The sequence below is a fragment of the Leucopleurus acutus genome, assembly GCF_964270905.1.
Source record: "Leucopleurus acutus genome assembly, chromosome: 8".
NCBI classification, from domain to species: domain Eukaryota; kingdom Metazoa; phylum Chordata; class Mammalia; order Artiodactyla; family Delphinidae; genus Leucopleurus; species Leucopleurus acutus.
Genome location: NC_139151.1, coordinates 78,027,564 through 78,050,306, shown reverse-complemented (window position 1 = coordinate 78,050,306; position 22,743 = coordinate 78,027,564). Strand labels below are relative to the sequence as shown.

At 33.3% G+C, this 22,743-nt stretch overlaps 1 protein-coding gene across 1 annotated transcript in view; it reads right to left on the bottom strand.

The window, feature by feature from the left end:
- The window catches only part of ANO3 (anoctamin 3), a gene marked incomplete at both ends in the record, with an annotated part of 414,423 nt that extends 404,271 nt beyond the window's left edge, over window positions 1-10,152 (bottom strand). The window contains 1 exon segment of the mRNA XM_082845360.1: window positions 9,999-10,152. Within this exon segment, the coding sequence (XP_082701486.1) occupies window positions 9,999-10,152 (154 nt within the window).
- Window positions 10,153-22,743: the final 12,591 nt, after the last annotated feature.

Sequence of the window (22,743 nt, the reverse complement as noted above, 5' to 3'; positions counted from 1 at the left end):
CTTGATTCATAAAAAATTCTCTCTCCATTATACAATTATCCTCCTCTTGCTTTCCATACTTTTGCTGTTGTTATAGTTTTTAATACATGTCCCTTTCTCTTCTCTCCTATAGTTAGCTTTTTGATGCCCACTGACTTTTTGATGCTTACAGTTATCATTATGTATCTTTTCTTTACTTTCTGCTAACTCCAGCTTTTAAAAAATAGATGGAGCACCTGTTTGTTGGGTGCTTTTGTCTTCCCTGCATTATCTTATTTCCTGAATGGTTGTAAAATGATTTCTTCTTCTGAGAAATTAAACATAGTGAAGCTCATAAAAATGACAGCTGTAATTTTACTTGGATATAATAAATGACCATTTATGTGTGTGTACTAGCTATTTCTATATATGGAAGAGTTTTGTTGGAAATAGGGTGAGGGGTTTGCAGGGCTGAGGAGAACAATGGCTACAAAAACAGTGCTGAAGATTACTATTCTACCATCCTGAACAATTGTTTTCTGAGTATCTAATACTTTCATGTGGGCTTCTATGCTATGGCCCCAGTCTGAAGATGAGACTGCAATAAAGAGGGTCATGGAAATGCTGTGAGAGTCAAGTGGAGACCTGAAAATTCTCAAATGTCAAGAAACCTATATTTTTTCAAGGACTCTGGCACAATTTACCTTCCTCTATGTCTATTTTCATGTAAGTTGCTTCTAATTTTTCTTAAGTTATAAAAAAGGTAAAACTCCTTTTTTATATATATATATATATATATTCATGATTAAAAGTAATACATGGTCAATAAAGGAAATTTGGAAAATGTAGCAAAAAACAAAAGGTAAATTTTACTGGGATCCTATACCTCAGGACTAACAGATTTTACTATTTTGGTATATGTTGTTCTTGTATTTTTTTGCACAGATCTCATATAATTATAAACATCTACACAAAAGTTGTATAAAATATCTACATATAATTTTATCGCCTTATTTAGTGTTATATCCTATTTTCCACTGTCAATAGCATTTTCTTTACTACCCATGTTACAAGTCTGTAAAACATTCCTTCTTGGGAGATATGTTATAGTTTAATTATTTAATGAATTCCACACTGTTGGAATCTTATTTCTTATTATCTCTATTAAAAGCAACACTGCATTGAGCATTTTTGTTCCATTATTTCTGTGTATATCTCTGATTTTATTTGAAACAAATCCCTATAAGTTGAATTTCTGAATCAAAGCTATACATGATTTGAAATCCATTTGAAAAATAATGTCAAATTTCTTTCCAGAATAGTTTACTCATTGACCTCTATCCTCCTGCTTATATCACTAAAGAGAGTGATTTTCAATTTTGTTTCTACCTTACACATGGAAATGCACTCATATATGCAGGATTTGATTAATTCACAGTGTATACCTGTACCCCACTACTTTATCTCCCACTTAAAAAAAAATTGGAATTAAAGTGAGATTGATTAACTACAAGAGATTCTTGAATCTATTGTAAAGAGATAATACTTGCAAGCTTCAGTGAAGTACATTTTCTGTAATTGGTCATAAATTATTGGTAGCATGCCTGAATCCATACTTCAGACGAGAACACAACCATTACTTTAGAGAGAGGTTTCTGTCAATTGTTTCCCAGAAAGAGCTTTATGAATAAAGATTATGGCTATATATCATCATGTCAACCTGAGAATATTATTATAAACATTTCACCTCAAGCCTTAATTTTTTTTTTTTAATGAAGTGTTGGGTAAGCCAAGGTACTGAGATTTATTCCAAAAGAAAAGAAAGTAAATTCTTTTCATCTGGTATCAGGAAGACATGACACCAGAAAACATTTGAGGAGAGGTATCTATATATCTGCATCTATCTTTATCTCTATATATTTTAGGAATTCCACCAATTAGTATGCAGTAATGCAATGGCCACATAAGCCTTGTATGTTATCAGAAAGACCACTTTTTAATTCATTATTTTGATTTATAATAGATGTACTCAATTCTTAGTAGAATATTTTCAGCAGGCATTTAGTGAAATGATGGTTGTTGGGGTTATTTCATTTTACAACATCGCATTAGCATTAACCTTCCCTTTTACCAGGGCAGCCAAAGTATGCATATTATATGAACCTAGATTGCTCTTCTTGAGACAGAATGAGTTGAAGGCCCCTCGGCAGAGCCATTAAGAGATCAGAGTTATATTAAAAAATCCACAAAGGAAGTAAAGATTTCTATCAACTGGTCCATCTTTGTAAACTCATATTAGGAACAAGTAATGCAGCTCCTTCTGTTCATAGAGCTCTCTGTTGGTCCCTCTTGAGGGAAAAGAAGTACAACATATCTTTTATCTTGTGGGAGTTTATTCTCTATTTGATAAAATTACATTGAAAGCTACACCCAATATCTAACAGCTAAAACATTTAAATGCAAGATTAAATGAAAAAAAATAAACATTTTACACTGATATCAGTGCCACATAAATACGTATTATGGGCATCCAATATAGAGAAAATAAAATGTTTTATATAAGGGATGAGAAGAAGGGCTTTTTAGAAGGGACTTAATCTGAATTTATCTGAGGGTGATATGTAGATGTAAGAAAAATAGGAAGACACTCTGGCAAGTATATAAATGGATCAACAGCCATTAAACAAGTTGCTGACAAGAGTTATAGTTGACTGCAAATTGCTGTGATCAGAAATAATCGGGAAAAAATGCCACAACATAGTGATCACTGTAAGGAGCCCTTGCCAGTGAACCTATCGTGACCACTGACAACAACATCAGTTCTCAACCTTTGGTGTATACGGTCATAATGTGAGAAATTTCTAAAATCTGGATTTCTGGATTTTCAGAGTTTACATGTAAAGGGTCTAGGATGGGATCCTAGAATCTTCATGTATTCCAAGTATTCTGGTGATTCTAATTCAAGTGCTCTGTGGGCTACACTCTGGCTTTAAGAACTACCTCTCTAAAAGCACTATCCTCCCAGTTGATATGTTTCTGCCCTGAATGACACTGGCAGGATGAGACAGTCACCTATTTCAATCACACATATGGATTTTTTTCATAACTAGATTTAGAGAGTACAATTTAGAGCAGGCACTGGACCTTCCAAATACTTTACATTTCTCAAAGACTGGCAGAGAGTTGGGCACAGAGTAGACATCTAATAAACACGAACAGTTGATGATGGTAACAACATAACTATAACTAGTCATGTGGCAACTGGTCATAGTTCTAAGCATCTCAAGAAGTTAGGATCTCTAATTATATACTTCTAACTGAACAAAAATCTTTTTACGTAGTAGCCTGTCTTCTAATTTTTGATCAGAGATAGTCTTCTGGGCTGCAATTAGTTGGATGTTCATCCTTTACCCCAAGGTCAGGGAACACACAGCCTATTCTTTGGATTTCCTTGCATATCCTTAGTAGTCATGCTCTTCATTTTTTGAGACAAAGAAATAATCATTGCAAAGCCCAGCTCATAAAACCCCAAACCACCCATGACGATGAAAAGCTTGTTTTTATGCTGACCTTAGCACAACGAGAATTTCAGCAGAGTGGTCAGTCATTTCTGGGTTCTAGAACATATCCGGAAAGATAACAATAGACAAATTCTCTAAAAAGTGCAGTGACTGAATGTGTGTGTGTGTGTGCATGTGTGTGTGATCATATAGTTTGATGGGGATGTTATGTAATATTTATAATGAGTTTATGTTTACTCCTCTGACTACTACTGAATGTTGTAACACTTTTTGGAAAATATAGCATTTGTTTCGGATCGTATGAGACCTTAAAAATCTGTTATTCTAAGGAAAGTACAATAGTTTATTGTCTTATGACTCAGTTATACTTCAGTGGAGTAGATTTATTTTCATCTGGTATCAGGGAGACATGATACTAAGAAACCTTTGAGGGAAGATATTTACTTTAATAGTGTGAAATGCAATAGACAAGGAACCATGAGACCCAGCTTCTCATCTTCATTTTTGGTAGTAAGTAGCTGTATGACTCTGAATAAATCATTTCAAGTTAATTTTCAGCTATAAACAAAAGAAAACAGAGAGGATGCTTACTTGCCTCAAAATGTTACTGTAAATCCATAGTACACCAGCACCTTGCTAAGATGTTTGGATCTCTTAAAAATAAGAATTTAGAGAAGGAAGCAAGTCTCTTATGGAAATAACTCAAAGGCAATTTTTAAAAATATAGCAATCATGTCAGCTTCTAGTATTTAATGATAGCTGGTCAAAAGTTAGGATTAGTTTACTAGAAATCATTTGAATTGAATTAGCTTCCTAATTTAAACAGGAAAAAAAATGATTAAAAGATTCTGCAAGTGCCTCACCAAATATATAGAACACAATTGAAATGAATATAGTCATTATTTAAAATCAGCATGTTAACAGTTACTTTTCAATAGGCCAAGTAGTCTTTCCTAGCTTATCTAGTTACTTGTAAATGTATTTTTTTCCTTACAAAGATATCAGCTCAACCATTCTGAATTGAAAATAGCAAATTAGTCTGTAAGTTAGTAATCTATAAATCTATATTTGAAATATGATGAGTGATTATAATACTATTTAATTTCTCCATGCTTCACAATAGTATTGGGAGAGTAAAATGAGATCAGAAGTGCTTGGTATGCAATTAACATAGTAAATATTGTTGTTTTTGCTATTTTTCGTTATAATCATAGCAGCAATGGTGGTACTCATACTTGTAGTAGTATAGTGGCAATAACATTTGGAATTGGAGAAAGTCTGGATCTAAGTTCTTGGTTTGCCACTTACTAAAATTTCACTGTAAAGTATCACTGTTAGATATTCAGTTTCTTTATTTGTAAAACTGGGAGTAATAAAATGATTTCATATACATAGTGGTCGAAAAATCAAATGTAAAAGAGCTCTGTAAATTATGAAGTTCTTTGCATATGTTGACACTCATTATTATTGTTATAACTTACATGTAAACAGATATTTTGTCTTTGCCCATCTTTATATTATTGGCTTTACCAAGCTTAATGATGCCCTTTGGAAATGTTCTAATTCTAATTGTTTTCGTTAAGATTTTTTATAATTGTCAGTGGCCTTCAAGGTCAACTAATCTATTCTAGATATTGTGTAGATTAGGAAAATCATCCAGGAGAGATGTTAAAACCTTGCCTAAGGTGACATAGTTTGTTGGTGCCTGAGTGGGACCCTATCCTGATTTTTTATTAGAGTTCTCCCATTACTTCATTAGTTATATAATTTATTCTTTAACACTAAATCTCCAAAGCAAACCTTGCAGGATGTTAGGAAATGTTCTATGTAAAAGCGTTCTAAGGTCTAATAAATGTGCAATTCTAGATTAAATGAAATTAAGAAACTTAATCACATACATTCTTGAATATGATAGACTGTATTGTCTGAAACTCTAGAAAAATGTTATACTATCTATTATGGCCAAAAGCTTTTCAACCACTGAAAAAAATTTTTTAAAGATTATGCTATTAGCTAAGTGAATTATGGATCACATTGATTGAAATGTTACTTTATCACACTGGAAGTTAAATGACTACCAGTGGGACATACCTGTTTTGGAAGGAATAACAGATGAAGGACCAAATGATCTTGAATTCTTCGGAATTAGCACTGCATACTTACCACCACTGTGAAGTATTTATATCAGTACTTATGTGAATTATATCCATACTGTTTCAGTATGCAGCCCATTGTTCCAATTGGATGTTTACTGGTACTGGTTTTTTTTCATATAATTGGGATAACTGACACAACTTTTTTTTTTTTAATAATGTAAGATTTTATGTAAAGAGGTTATTATCTAATTGTATTGAGGTACTTAAATTCTAAAGGAATGTCACATCCGCACCATGTAGCAATAGGTTAATTTGGACCTAGAAAAACAATTCATGAAAAATAGAAATAGGTAGGAAACCCTGAGGAGCTGGCAAAAACAAACAAAAAACAGGCATTCAGAAGTATCAAGGATACAGTAAAACAGATGTAAAGACAGAGCAGTAAGTCAACCTAATTGAGAATTAAACATCCATAGAGGCAGACACTAGACAAGGGGAGAAGAAATCTTTTAAAATTGCATTCAGGTTTGCTTCAGTCAGGAATAGTCATGTCTTCTTTCTGGTCTATTATAGTAACTATAACATGAACAAATGATCTGCTTCCTAAATGGCGGGCCTCTAGACTTCAAGTAGAGCCAGTCAACAAAAAGTCATGAAAATCAAAGGCATAATTAGGTTTAAATAAGTTTTATGAACTATAGATGTATAACAGATTGTCACAGAAAATTAAAGATGTGTAGATTTTATAAATATCTATGAATCAGTGGTAACCACTGTTTGTATTTATGTACACATAATTAGTTTCTTATTGTTCACGATGGCCCATGTGTCAAATGTGTACCACTGATCTCACAGCAGGGAATGATCCATTGCTCCACTACAGATTTCTTAAGGTTGAGGAAATATTTGTTGGTTGGCTAGTAGTGTGACATGGAAATAATAATGTTACCTAACTCTCCATAGGGCTGAAAGTGAGAAATTAAATATGTAAATATGTGTACATATATATTTACCAAAGTATGTCAGATATAAACATATGTTTATACATAAATATAAACATTATAGATATAAAACAATTAGAGCACTGCCTGATACACAGGAAATTATATATATGTGCTTGTCATTAATACCACAAAGGGGATGATGACCACGATGGCCATGATGATGAAATGCTCACAGGCTTACAAGTCATTTAAAGCACATTCCAGAGTCCGGACACGAAATTTATATCCTCATTACCCATTACTGATTAAATCCATTTCTGGAACACAACAAAGCATTTTTCTCCCACGTGACTTTTTTAAACTTAATTTCCAAGTTGTGTTAAGGAGGAAAAAAGAACACTAAGCTTACAGACAGAAAACAGATTAAGAGCTCTTCAGTTTCCCTCTGTCTGTGCCACCTCCCCAACACACACACCCACTCACACACACACACTCACACACACGCACACTCTCTCCCACTATATGTATGTGACTTTGGTCCAATTAAATTACTTCTCCGAAATTTGAATTTTTCTTCTAGGGAATAGAGTTTAAGATTAATGAAATCTACCTCATAGATGTCTTGTGAGAACTATTGAAATTCTGTAGGTATGAGTTACCGTCAAGGTATTAAATAAGTAAGTGAAAGGTATAAATACTGCTTTTGCTGACAATGGAACATATTTCTTTTTAGGCAGACCTGTTCAACTTTCTATGGACTAACATTCATCTCTTATACTTTATTTTCCCATGCTAGGAGTATGTGCATATGAATGTTAAAAACATACTGCCACACCACTGAGATTAAAAGGACACAGCTCTTTCCCTACTTCTACTATCAGCTTATTTTCATTTTCATATAGACATCCAAGCACTAACTCTAAATCGTGAATATTCAATTAATATATTTTGAATGAAAGGATACAAGTTGATTTTATTAGAAATAGGGCGAAAAGATCTAGCATACAAAACAGATTCTAGAACGCTCAATGCTCCATAAAAGTTTCAAATGAAAAACAAATTCCAGGTACCTGTTATCATCAGGTAACTAATTGTGTAATAATTTCTACATAATATTTTGGCTGTTAAAATACATGTATAATTTGATTTAAGTAAATACCACATATGACAGAAAATTCATTAAAAGATAAACTTTACTGTACTAATTGGTAATTCACGGAATCATATTTATTGCCTATGTATCATGCACAGACACAAACAATTGTGAAATGGCAATTACCCTTAAGAAACATAATTTAACAGGAGAGGAGCCATGAGCATATGTATTTACAAAAAAAAAAAATTGAATGTGAGCATTTAACACATAGAACAAACATTTTGTAGAAGTTTAGCAACAGGAAAAACTCCTTTATACAGAGAGTTAACCATAGGTATTTGGGAATAAAACAGTATTTTATCTTAGTGAGATCTTAATAGAGGCAGGGAGAAAGAATTATTGGAAATTATTCTGAAAGAATAATATGCACACTGACTGAAAGTGTAAGTCATTCTTGTAGGATACGTGTAGGTTATATGAAGCTGGAAAAGTTTTGGAAAAAAACAGATTTAGATCCTAGAGCACCAGGTTTATAACCTAGGTCACAGAGAATTATAGAAATTGTAAACAAAAGTGGAAATAGGTCAGACTTGTACTTACAAAGGACTATGTGGCTGTCAATGGGCAAGAGGCTTGTTATGGAGAACGTGGAGGTGAGATCAGTTAGAAGTCCACACAGGTGCATGCGCTAGGGGGAATGAAGAGGGCCAATCTTTCAGTCCCTTAGGCAGGCAGTCAGGGAGTCAAGGCAAAAATAGTCTTTTATTGCCAGGCACCCTATTGAGTACTGGGGCTACAGTGCTGGTCAAAGAGGTGGAGAAGACAAATATTAAACTAATATGCATAAAAATAAACACAAACTTTATACTGCAATATATGCTAAGGGGTTATTGACAGAAAAAAGGATGTAAGAAGGAGGAGGTGTTTTTAGGAAGTTTTGCTTAGTTGTGTTGAATCTGAGGCACTGCTAGGATATCAGTGAGGAAGTGTCTTCCAGGCTCTGGGTTTATACCTAAGCTATAGATGTGCAGGTCAACTACATAAAGACAGCATTTCAATCAATTGGAATAGATGTGCTGTGACAGAGATGACTAGAAGATAAAATATGTTGCAAAGGACATGACTGAACTGGCAAATACTTTATAAATTTTATCTTCCTGTCCAAGTTTCCTATGTTTACTTAAAGAACTGACTTTTTCACTTTATGAAATTGTAGGTTCAATACCCAGGAAGACTCTCAATTTAAGAAAAAAAAAACAATAGCATGGAAATCTCTCTTCTTACAGTTGAAAGAAAATGTAGAAAAGATTGTTATATCTCCTGATTGTAGAACTGCCTATACTGTAAAACAAGTCATACAAGACAAAAGAATCTATGAACAAAAAAATTAGTGATTGGTTGGGAGTCACATAAAAATTCTTTTTAAACACCTCAAAATCAATAAATGTGCCAAATTCTCTTGGAATAATCCTCTGGTTGCCAAATGGAATTTATTATTTCTACAAATATTTTTCATTGGACAAAGATTAATGTCCAGTAACATCAAAAGCTATGAAGGTTCTGCTTAACTGTTACATTCACATTACACGCCTTTTTTATGAGTAAAGATGATCATCTAAATCATAATGGAAATTTCCTTTAGAATAACACTTAAGTATTATTTATTTATTATACAAAATTTTTCTACAAAGCACAATTTACTATTGACATCTCATTAAAAACCAAACCCTCAGAAATTTTTGATGAATGCATACTATTAGTGTATAGCATTATTTCCTCAAAATTGCAGAGCAAGAAGGAAAACTGAGATTCTGAATAAGTAAAACCCAAAGATATCAAAAAAGAAATTCTTCGCCTTGAATTCTATCAACACTGTCAGCTAACACAGTCCAAGTTATAAAATAACATAACCAAAAGGAATATTATCTTGTTCTTAATGAGAAAGTAAAACATATATTATCCTTTATGTAATTATGTAAAAGGAAACAGAAATAAAAGAAAGGAATGAAAGATGGCAGGACTTTTTTTTTTTTTTGCAGTTTATGGATAAAATCCCTGATTCCATCAGTCATCCCAAATAAAACTAAGCCTTGATAGGCTTGAGTGTTCAGACAAACAAAATCTACTTCACTATTAACTTTTTTTTTTTTTTAGTTCACTGAATTTGTTTTCTGACACTTTATTCTATTGGCAAACCCTCTGTTCTTTTTTATAAAAATTTATTTATATCGTTCAGGAAAAAAATAACTCAAGAAACAAATTGGCATCAGCTATACCACTGCAAAGTAAATGACATCAAGATTTATTTTTTATACATCTGACATTTAAAAAGTACAGATGTAAGTTAAGATACTCAAAAATATCAATCTAAAGTTTAGCTTACCAACAGGGACAGAATTCGAGTGCTGAAGTTCCAATTGACTAGAATCACCAGAAAGTTCAGTCAAGCAGGTTAAAGTAAAATCTGGGCTGGAATCATGCTCATGTCTGAAGCATTCAGGAGAAAGATAATCCAGTTCAAACTTCACAGCTGACATTGCAAAATTCTTAAAGAGCTATCTAAATCAAAGTTTAAACTTTGATTCAAATAGTTCAAACTACTGAAGTTTTAAAAATCATAGGAGGGGGAAAATCACTGTTTTATAATCAGTAACAACCCCAGGCTTTCCAATAATTATTTTCACTTGGAAATCTAAAAGAGATAAAACATGCAGAGCTGACTCTCTAAGAAGTTTTCTGTATTCACTCCTTTCCTAAGCAATTGACGTCAATAGGATGGATGGATTTTACAGTTGTTTTTCTTGAAGATATCTTGCTGCCTTTAAATGATAGCAGTGCTAAACCCATCTCAGAGAGGCTGCGATAGAAAGTAAAATGAGCTAAGTGAAGACATAGCCAAGGCAGCAGAGAGATGCTTTTAGTAACTTGGTATTAGAAGGTCTCATTCACATATCTCTGTACAAAAGATCAGCTGGGTGGGGCTAAGGACTGTCAGAGAATGTAACTTTATTCCACTGGGCAGCTCATCAGAGGAATGTCTTAATTTGGAAGGAAGTTAATTCTAAATTATACTTCCTGGGTCAGGATTGTGAGACTGTAGTTCTGATGCTTATTGAAATATGCCTGTGATTGTGGAGAGTGAAAGATGAGTTAAACTAAAAGGCTCTGCACAACAAAAGAAACAATCAACAAAATGAAAAGGCAACCTATGGAATGGGAGAAAATATTTGTAAACCATGTAACTGAAAGTGTTTAATATCCAAAATGTACAAAGAATTCACACAATGTGACAGCAAAAGAATCCAATTAAAGAATGGGCAAACAACCTGTATGTCTTGGCCAACAAGTACATGAAAAGGTGCTCAACATCACTAATCATCAGGGAAATGCAAATAAAAAGCACAATGAGATATCACTTCACACTCATTAGAATGGCTATTACCAAAACAACAAAACAAAACAAATAAACAAGAAATAACACATGCTGACAAGGATATGGAAAAAAAGGGACACTGTGCACTGTTGGGGGAATATAAATTAGTGCACTGTTGGGAGAATGTGAATTAGTAAAGCCACTATGGGAAACACTATGGAGGTTCCTCAAAAAATTAAAAAAAAAATACAACGACCATATGATTCAGTAATTCCACTTCTGGATGTATATCCAAATGAAATGAAATCACTATCTTGAAGAGATATCTTCACCTCCATGTTCACTGCAGCATTTTTCACGATAGACAAGACATGAAAGCTACATAAGTGTCCATTGATGGATAAATGGATAAATGTTGTATACACAATGGACTACTATTTAACCGTTTATTTCTTCATTCAAGTGAGTATTTATTGACCCTGTATTAGGTATTAACTTAGATACAAAAATTTGTCAAGGCAGGCTCACTGGAAAGGATGTGGGCTGGATATGGTCTCAGTGGGAAAGAGAGGTGTGATTGACTAGAGATTTTAATTATGACCATGGTATTAGGTATGGCAATAGATGTGCTACACATGAGGAATGGCAATTTTACTTCCTATGTTCAGCACTCTTTGAGAAAGTAAAATATATATAATAGGTTTGCAAATCCATTAATATAAAAGGATTCTGGACAAAAAGTGACATGTGAGAGTTAGAAGGTGAGAGTTAGAGTCATAGCTAGGTTCCATAACTTAACAGAATGCAACATGGCATGATGTACACTCCATAAAGATTTAGAGAACTCATCAAAGTCAAGGGAGATACAAATTATGTTTCTCAAGCCTTCACATGCACCTGCATTTCTTGAATATACTGTTATGTCTAGAGTATGAGTTTCTAAATCTTTCTGCTTTCTTTACCCTCACAGACGATTAATGCCTCATCTTATGCTCTAAAAATGTGATTTGATTCCTCTTAGCTCTTGGCTTTAAGCCTTCTACACATTACCTACCTTTTAAACATATAGATTGGCTCTTAAAAAAATCTAGGAATTAATTTAGAATTGTCATCTGTTGCACGTAGTTGTTTTATACTATTGCCTTCATTTAGACACTATAAAAATTTTAATTACAAATCTTAACTTTTTTTAATTACAAAAATATCTCTCTAGTTAACATGAAGTAATACCTCCAACTCACTGTAATAGAACTGTATTGTGAAGGATGCTTCTTTTATTTAATAAAGCAGTGAGTCTGTAAACTCAGTCTCCTACTGCCATTCCTTTCATATAGAAACATATTACCTTTTACTTGGACTACTGCTTTCATCTCTTATCTGATATCTCTGCCCTCATTTTTAATTGAAGTATGACATACAATATTAAGGTAATGAATCAATATTTGGAAATATAGCAAACTGACCACCACAATGAATCTAGTTAATATTGTCACCCTAGTTACAATTTTTTTTCTTGTGATGAGAACTTTTAAGATCTACTCTCTCAGCAACTTTTTAATATACAGTACAGTATTGTTAACTATGGTCACTGTGTTGCACATTATATCCTTATGACTTATTTATTTTATAACTGCAAATTTGTACTTTTTGACCCCTTTTATCCATTTTGCCTACTCTACTCCCCACGGCCCTTATTCTAAATTTAATTAATCTGTCATTCAAACTTCCAGTTAAATAGATTCTCTTTGGGAGTGGTCAAATTTTTAACTTTAGATGAGTTTTTAAATCTCAAAAATAGTTCAAGGAAGAAAATTTTTAGATGCCTACATTCCAGAATTAACCACCTTGAATATTTTGACACAACTGTTTTCAGAGATTTTTTCCAGATTTCTAATTTTGAAAAATTATAGTAATAGTAATAACTTATTAAAATAATTTCCACTGGAAATAATAGCTCATTACAGATAAATCTGATACTCTCCTTTGACCTTCACTAGCCCAATGTCATTCCTTCACCCCATTCACCCCAGCACTTTCTAGGGTAAAATTCAGAGGAGGAAATTATTCAAACCCCTTAGCCAAAATAAAGTTATTCTCATATCCATTCAGGATCCACAGTTTTATAAAGTAGTACACTATGGTCCCCTAGCCTTAAATACTAAGTCTAAACACTTGTTGCATTTTCTATTCCAGAACATACTTATATCTGAATAGTCCTACCTTCTTCCTTTGATATAAAAAATCTGGCTTGAATAGGCCCTTTTGAAAATATTTACAGCATCTGGGATGCCTTCCTTTATTCATTAGGCAGAGATGATTATCTCTCTGTCATATTCACCCATGATTATACTTCCATCATAAAACTTGTCACACTACTTTGGTGTTACTAATATTTGTGTACCCTTTGCTCCTGATCTTTGAAGGATCTGAGAACAACAGGCTGTTTCATCTTCATGTTTGTAGCTCCTGAATGAAGCATACTACTGGTCCTTTACCTGGGTGCAATAAATTTTCATTTTAGATGAAAAGTTGAGGAAAGGTGATAATGGGAATGGAGGGAGTGGAACAAGACAGAAAGAAACTCCAACTTGGCATTATTTACTCAGATTTGATAAACTGTTTTAGATGTAACAGTAGAAATAATATATACAATGTGGAATGAAAAAAGGTCAAAATATACTCATAGGTGGGTACCAATTTAAAGAATTTAGTAACTTCCCTGGTATAAAACATTTGTTTAAGAATTTAAGTTTTTAGCACCAGGAAAAGGTTCTGCTTGACTAAGAATTATTCTTATACAAAATTATGTAATATAAAAATATCAAATGAAGATGCATGTACAAGTCTTAAAATTTAAATCTGCCCTCAAGATGAGAAAAAATAATTAGTAAACGATGCCTTTTTGCAAATAACTTTCTAGTTGATATCTCCGAAATGAAGCCTTAAAATCCTGATGCAAAGAGTATTTTTGTGCTTTAAGTTTCATGTGACTCCAACCAGATCTTTCAACTTTTGGACTCTAAAATAAGATATATTGATAGAAAATGTGTTCATGATCAATTTATATTTATCAATTAACCTGGCAGATATCAAAGTAGTGGTATTTTGGGTATTGTTTTAATCTGAAAACAGAAAAGTAACTTTGCAATTACTAGCAATTATTGCCAATATTGTATAAAATCAAGTGGCATACGATTGTATGCAATATGATTGTATATGAATGTATCCAAATTATAGCTCTATTAGTTATTTCAAAATGATAGCTCTGAGCCATTTAATTAGCTGATGCTTTTAGATTAATTAGATCAAATGGTGAAAAACAAGGATGAGTGGATTTCAAACCAATAATAATGGGAAATTTGAGCTAAGGTATAGATATACAGCTGTATGGAAATGCTGGCTGATTATCTTTGCATTTATGGAGACCACCTCACCAACAGTAAATTTGCCCTGCAGGATATAAACTGATCAATCACCTGTGTCTTAAATTTCAATCAAGCCAGTAGTTGCTTTGCAAAGTTGCTGAGACTATTGTACTTCCTAGGCTAGCAGCAAATTAAATGACAAGAGGACTCCTACTAATTTTAAATTAGCCTTGTGAGCCCTTTTTTTTTTAACATCTTTACTGGAGTATAATTAACTGCTTTAAAATGTTGTGTTAGTTTCTGCTTTATAACAAAGTGAATCAGCTATACATATACATATATCCCCATATCCCCTCCCTCTTGCGTCTCCCTCCCACCTTCCCTGTCCCACCCCTCTAGGTGGTCACAAAGCACCGAGCTGATCTCCCTGTGCTATGCGACTGCTTCCCACTAGCTATCTATTTTACATTTGGTAGTGTATATATGTCCATGCCACTCTGTCACTTCGTCCCAGCTTACCCTTCCCCCTCCCTGTGTCCTCAAGTCCATTGTCTACGTCTGCATCTTTATTCCTGCATGAGCCCTTTTTGATAAAGTTTTTCCACATTCTAAAATTAATTCCAATCTTGCCTATTGTAACGTCACTGGTTATAGATTGAATATAAGGTACCAGCAGAAAGCACTAGTCCAATAGGAAACTTAGATAAAATGTGCCTCAGAAATGGAATTATTCAGGGGCTTTAAGGTTAACAGAATTAATCAGACAGGGTATCTATTAAATTGAAGAAAGGGAAAGCAACAGACTGTATTAACTAGGTTTGCTGTGTATCAAACAACTGCAAAATCCTAATGTTGATTTATTGCTCATGTGTCTGTGTGTGTCATACAGAAATACAGATTAATCTTGAGCAATAAGTGGATTATTCTGAAGTAGTGACAGTTAAAAAAAATCATCTAATGTTCATGAAGATTTCACTAAAGTGACTTATAATACACTAAAGAGTTCACAAGGAGAAATCTCTAAATAAAGAAAAGAATACTTTATGTCCCAGATGGAATTTTTCATCTTTGCTCCCAATGTAATTAAGAATTAGTATATGACCTAAAATACATTAAGCCAAATGGTGGGAAAAACATCTGTTTTCACTTTTACATTGAGCATATTTTCTGATTAATTATTCAAATATCAAAACAAAGAAATATATTTCAACAGTTTGTACATGTTTTAATCATTTTACATCTATCTTTTCTTCAATGAGGTCAGTCAGAAGTCCCCCAGAACTAGCACTGCAGGATTATGTAAGCAGATATTTATACTGTTAGGTGGAGTTTGATAATTCTCCAAGACACAAGATTTATTGCACTAATTGGTTTTCCTAACAGGGTTCTAAAAGCCTGTCTGCTAAAATCTGGAAGCATCTATTTCATATATGAACTCATTATTAATCCATTAAGGAATGATGACAAGTGCTAACATTTGAGTGCCTAAATATGTTTTGTGATAAGCACTTCAAATAAATTATCTTTTATAATATCACAGCTATCACAAAAGGAGTATTTTTAATGTTTACAGAAAGAAAAGAAAGACTTACAGCTAGGTTAAGTAACACTGCCAGTTTACTCAGGTAGTAATGAAGGTGCCAGGATATTGAACTAGGTCTGTGTGACCTGAAGCTTGAACACTTAACACTACTAATGTTCATTCTATATTTACTGCTTTAGATATATAATTCTAAAACCAACATTGTGAGGTTGATGTTTATATCACCATCTTACAGGTGAGGAAACTGAAGTTAAATAATTTGCACAAGGTAACATTTTTACTTAGAGATTTGTATTTGTAGGATTTGTATTAATGTCTTTATGACTCCAATGCCCAATTCAGCAACAATTTGATTTGGTACTTAATACTCATAACTTCTAAAACAATCTTGTAAAAAACAAGAGAGAGAAATAAATTCAAGTTCAGAGCAATGAAATCCCATAGCAATGCTCAGGAACATGCAAGACAGAACATGGCTATTTCTAAGATGTAAAGTGAATCCACTGAAATTGGACTGCTTTTGAATTGGCCCATCAAAGACCATATTTGGGAGGTACATTTGAGCAAAAGTGAACAAAATAATTTTCCTTTATTTTATTTACTTTTTTCTTTAGTTCTCAAATTTCCAAAGGCATCATTTGAGTGAAAATGAAACAAGCTAATAGCACTGTTCACAGAAAAAACAGACAAAACAAACGAACAAAAATTAAACTTAAAAGCTTTTGCACAGGAAAGGAAACCATAAACAACACGAAAAGACAACCCTTAGAATGGGAGAAAATATTTGCAAATGAAGCAACTGACAAAGGATTAATCTCCAAAATACACAAACAGCTCATGCAGCTCAATATCAAAAAGACAAACAACCCACTCAAAAAATGAGTGGAAGACTAAATAGACACTTCTCCAAAGACGACATACAGATGGCCAAGAGGCACATGAAAAGATGCTCAACATCACTAATTATTAGAGAAATGCAAATCAAAACTACAATGAGGTATCACCTCACACTGTTCAGAATGGCCATCACCAAAAAATCTACAAACAATAAATGCTGGAGAGGGTGTGGAGAAAAGGGAACCCTCTTGCACTGTTGGTGGGAATGTAAATTGATACAGCCACTATGGAGAACAGTATGGAGGTTCCTCAAAAAACTAAAAAGAGAACTACCATATGACCCAGCAATCCCACTACTGGGCATATACCCAGAGAAAATCATAATTCAAAAAGACACATGCACCCCAATGTTTATTGCAGCACCATTTACAATAGCCAGGACATGGGAACAACGTAAATGTCCATGAACAGAGGAATGGATAAAGAAGATGTGGTACATATACATAATGGAATATTACTCAGTCATAAAAAGGAACAAAATTATGTCATTTGTAGCCGTGGCTGGACCTAGAGAGTGTCATACACAGTGAAGTAAGTCAGAAAGAGGAAAACAAATATTGTATATGAACGCATATATGTGGAATCTAGAAAAGTGGTATAGATGATATTATTTGCAAAACAGAAATAAAGACACAGATGTAGAGAACAAATATATGGACACCAAGGGGGGAAAAGGGGGAGGTGGGATGAACTGGGAGATTGGGATTGACATATATATATACTATTGATACTATGTATAAAATAGATAACTAATGAGAACCTACTGTATAGTTCAGGGAACTCTGCTCAGTGCTCTGTGGTGACCTTAAATGGGAAGGAAATCCAAAAAAGAGGGGATATATGTATATGTATAGCTGATTCACTTTGCTGTACAGCAGAAACTAACACAGCATTGTAAAGCAACTATACTCCAATAAAAATTAATTTAAAAAAAAAGAAGTGAATAGTTGAAAGTAACACAGTTGGCAGACAAGCCTGAGTTTGAATCCTGGCTCTAGGACCCATTAACTACATAAGTTAGGGTACAATTCTTTCACCTCAAATAATTACAACTGTCTACTAAATGTAGATAACTCACAGCATTTTATAAAAATCAAATGATCTCAACCTATGCAAACCACCTAACACTCTGCCAGGCACAGAGTAATTACTAAATTGTTAGCTTCTCTCATTCATTCCTTCTATCTGCAGCAGACATTGCTTTGCTTAAACGAGGATTAACATTATTTTTCCCTCTATATTCCCTTTTTGTTCTTCTTGGCATGATTAACCCAACACTATTTTCAAATATCACATATATTGGATAGATATATTGAATATATATTGCACATAGCAAGGATAAAATACTGTTTCTTAAAATATTTTTCCATTATAGATAAGAAAAAATATGTATGTGAATACTGGATTGTGATATAAAGTAAATTCTTACTGTGGGTCACCATCAAAATCATTTCAAGACATAGCTTAGTACAGTTCTGAGGGCAGAGTGAGCTCTAGGTAAACATGTAGTAGAATGTTTGCATCAGGTAAACATTGTGCTCGGTTTCTAGTAAAAAAAGCCCTCCTTTAAATATTCAAGAGTTTTTTCTCTTGTGTAAAAAAAGGAGGTCTTTTAAAGGAAGTTCCTAAAATCAACAGGAACCTCAACCACTGGTTGTTTTCATCCGCAAGCTTCCCTACCTATCCAAGATGAACACTGCAGCTCTAGCCACAACATCAGCACCACACTTAATAATAAAAAGAGCCACAGAAGTATTTTCTCTCCCCTCCAAAAAATGAACGCTAAGTACCTCTTAGCTATTTGATTCCTATTTCATTCACCAGAACTTAGTTGCTTTGCTACAGAAGCTGAAAGGCAATGACTAACTGACATAAATCATTCAGTTGAGTCTCTGCTACTGCATGTATCTCTAGTGTATTCCTTTTTTTTTTTTTTTTTAATTGCTGGGTAGTATTTCATTGTATGAATACATCACAATCGTGTTTATCCATTTTCCTACGGTTTGACATTTGGGTTGTTCTCAGTTTTACTTTATTTGTTATTATATATAATACTTTTATGAAATTTTTGTACAACTGCTTTTGTGGGCATAACTTTCATTTTTCTTTGGGAATGTCTAGAAATAGGATTATTGGACCATGGAGTTGTTTCATGCTTAACTTTGTAAGAAACTACTCAATAATTTTGAAAGTTTACTGAACTAGTTGCAATATTTTACCCTCCCACCAGCAAATTTGTATTGTTCCGCATTCTTATGAACATTTCGTGTTTTCAATCTTTTATTTTAGCCATTCTATTAGATGTGGTGTCTCACTGTATGTCTGTGTGTGTGTGTTCTGCTCTGAATGATTATTTTTCTTTCACAAGAGAAATGAAATCAACAACTTCCAGTATTTCATACACTTGTACACTTTGGAGAGCAGACTATACCATCATCTCAGGCAATATCCTGTCTTCCCTGGAATTCTTATAGATTATGACTCAGAGATTAATCTCAAATAGTTTTGACTAAGCGGAACACATTTTTTAAAAGAATTTAAAAAATATTATGAGTTCCTAATGTTTTATTTGCTTTATAATTGGCATACTCAACTAGAACATATGCTAAAAATGTGAAAATGTCTTTACCTTGTGTTTTTATAAAACTTAGATAAAACACCACATATATGCCAGGTGCTGATTCATACAATTTATTCATCTTCCATAACTGCTAGTTAATTTGTATCCGTTGAAATCCATCATGATCCTGCTATATAGTTTGAAGTGTTTACTAAAAAGAGGGAAGTGATTCTTCTCTAAAAATATTCTCACCACACGGAAAGGATTTTCCCCCTATTTCAAGAAGCCTAAGATATGAGTTTTAACAATGCAATGTGTACCTTTTAGCTCAAAATCAATACCAAAATGGGTTCAGTTAAATATTATCTTTTCCCTCTCCCTTTGCCTGATATCTGATAGAAGTTTAATCAGCTCCGAAACAAATCAATCATAAGCAAAATAAGAGAAGCTTGGTAATAGATAAACAACAACAAGAGCACAGCAGCATCAACAACAAAACATGATTATCCAGACTAAATACTGAGAAGCTCATCAGGCCTCCTAATTCTCTAGAATTTGAGCTATTTTTCAGAGAGATTTTTCAAGTGTCACTATATTAGGGAGCAAGCTAAAGCTACTTCCCTTAGAAAATACACAGTCTAAAGAAAGAAGAGAGGACCTGCAAATTACACGTGTTTGTAAGAGATCTGACGGTTGTGTGTATATTTATACACATCATCACTATACACATTAAAGTAAATAATTTTACAGTAGAAGACAGAAGATCAAGAGTAAGGATAGGGGGAAAAGTTATTCAATTTTTAAAAGCTCTACAAGAAAATATTTGGTTTTAAAGAGGCATAAAGGACAAAACAAATGCAATTTTGAGGGGAAGGAATAAAGAAATTGTACCAGACTATACTTAATTATACCACAGTTACCTCAGATTCAGCATATTTATTACCATACCTTTGATTCTCTAACTTCTAACACAAATCTGACCATAACATTACATTCCTCAATCCAGGAAACACCACCATCATCAAGGTATCCAACCTCGAGATCACACTCATCTTCTGACTCTCCTTGTCTAAGTGGCAGAATCACATCACCTTCTGTACGTCATCCCCCATGTAATTGCCAATGTCTTGTTTTAGGCTCTTTTCATCTTTCTCTTGTAACTACATTTCTCACCTAGTTTCCCCATGTTTCATTTTGAGTTCCATACTGCAACCAGAATTTATGTACAAATAAAATCTAATTAAATCAGTCTCCTGTTTAAAATCATTTGGTTATACAACATCACATATAAAATAGTTTAAAATCTCAGTTTATAATTCAAGGATCTTCATGAATTAGCTTCTACTAGTCTTTCTTTATGTATAGGCATACATAATTATTAACACATAATATTAGGCAGCATTATTTCCTGCTGAATCTTCATTCACTCCCCCAAACTCTTGTTATATCGAGCCACTTTCACTCCCCTTTCTCATACCTCATTGGCTTTCATATACTGTTGAATCTCCTGAAACTCTTCAAACTTCATATGCACCCTCTTTCCCTGCCTGCTTCTGTACGTGGCTAGGTAGCTCCTAGCCATCCTCAACACCCAGCTCAAACATCATCCCTGAGAAGTCCTTCCTGACTGGCTTTGCCCTCCTCCGTCTTCCTATATTCTCATACCACCTTTGAGTTATGTTATGCTGCTTTCTTTGGAAGTTTAAGTCAGATTTATCAAGATACTATTTATATTCATAAAATAACCTGTTTCAGCTATATAGTTTAATGAGTTTGAGTTATTCTGCATCCTGGCTAGCATATCTAAATTTTAGCCCTTTGAGTGGATGTATTGACATATCATTGTGGTTTTAGTTTACATTTCCCTAATGACTAACGAGGTTGACAACCTTTCATGTTCTTACTTTTCAACTGCCAATCTTCTTTGTTGAAGTGTCTGTTTAAAACATTTACCATTTTGTTAAATTGCATTGGTTCACTTTGTATTACTGAATTGTAAAATTATACATATATGTATACACATATACGTATATAATCTTACAGCTCCATAATACTCACACACATGTATATGTATATATTTACATACATATATACAGATATTATATATTATGTGTGTGCATGTGTATGTATGTGCATACAATATTCTGAATATTAGTATTACATATGTAATTTGTATTCCAGACTGTGGGTAGACTTCTCATTTTTTAAACAGTATCTCCTGGAAACAGAAGTTTTAAATTTTGACTAAGTTCAATTTTAACAAACGTTTTTATCATTCACACTTTTTGTTTCCTTTCTAAGAAATCTTTGTATAACCCAAGTTTACAAATTTTATCTCCTATATTTTCATCTAGAAATTTTATAGTTTTAGTTCTATGACACATTTCAAGTTTAACTTTATATAGTGTGATATAAACTTCATTTTTATTTGAAATTATTAATTGTCCCATTTGTTGAAAACACTATTCTTTCCCCACTGATTACCCTGAACCTACGTTGAAAGTCATTTGTTCACATACCTGTGAGTATATTTCTGGACTATTCTGCTCCAATTATATATTATGCAAATATTTGGTTTCTTACACAAACACCACACTCTTTTTATTACTCTAGCGTTATAGGAAATCTTGAAATCAGGTACTGTAATGTCTTTCTACTTTTGCATTTTCAAAATTCTTTTGATCATACTATGTTCCTTGAATTTCCATATATATTATAGTTTCAGCTTGTCCATTTGCAGAAAATACAGACTACTGAAATTTTAACTGCATTGTTTCAATCTATAGATCAATTTAGAATAAAAACTTAATTTCTCTCAGCATGGTTTATAGGTTTTAGTGTACATATATTGCACATATCTTCCTGGATATTTTTCAAAAAGTAATATATTTATATGTTATTGTTAATGGTATTTAATTTCAACTGCACCTTGCTTAAATATAGGAATACAATTAAGGTCTGTATATTACCTTGAATCTTGTGAGACTGATATATTCTCTTATCAGATCTAACTGTTTATATATACAGAGAGAGAGAGATTTTCTACACACAGAGTAATGTCATCTGGAATGGAACTATTTCTCATCCGTATAAACTCTACTTATTTACTTACTTATTTGCAACTCATATGATAATTTCTATTTTAACATACAGGATTGTGTCCAACTCATCAGGCCAGGGTGATTTCTTAGTCACCATTAAACACAGAGTAACTGGACAGGCCTTCCTTAATAGTTCACGGCAAGAGCACTAGTGAGTGATTCTGCCCTTCCCTTGGGTTAGCTTTGGCTTTAACAAATTGCTATGTCTGATGAACACGTGCCAGTAGAATGAGGCCAGCGTCCTCACCGTTAATAAATCCCTCCACCGGGCAGGCTCCGCGCCGGGATG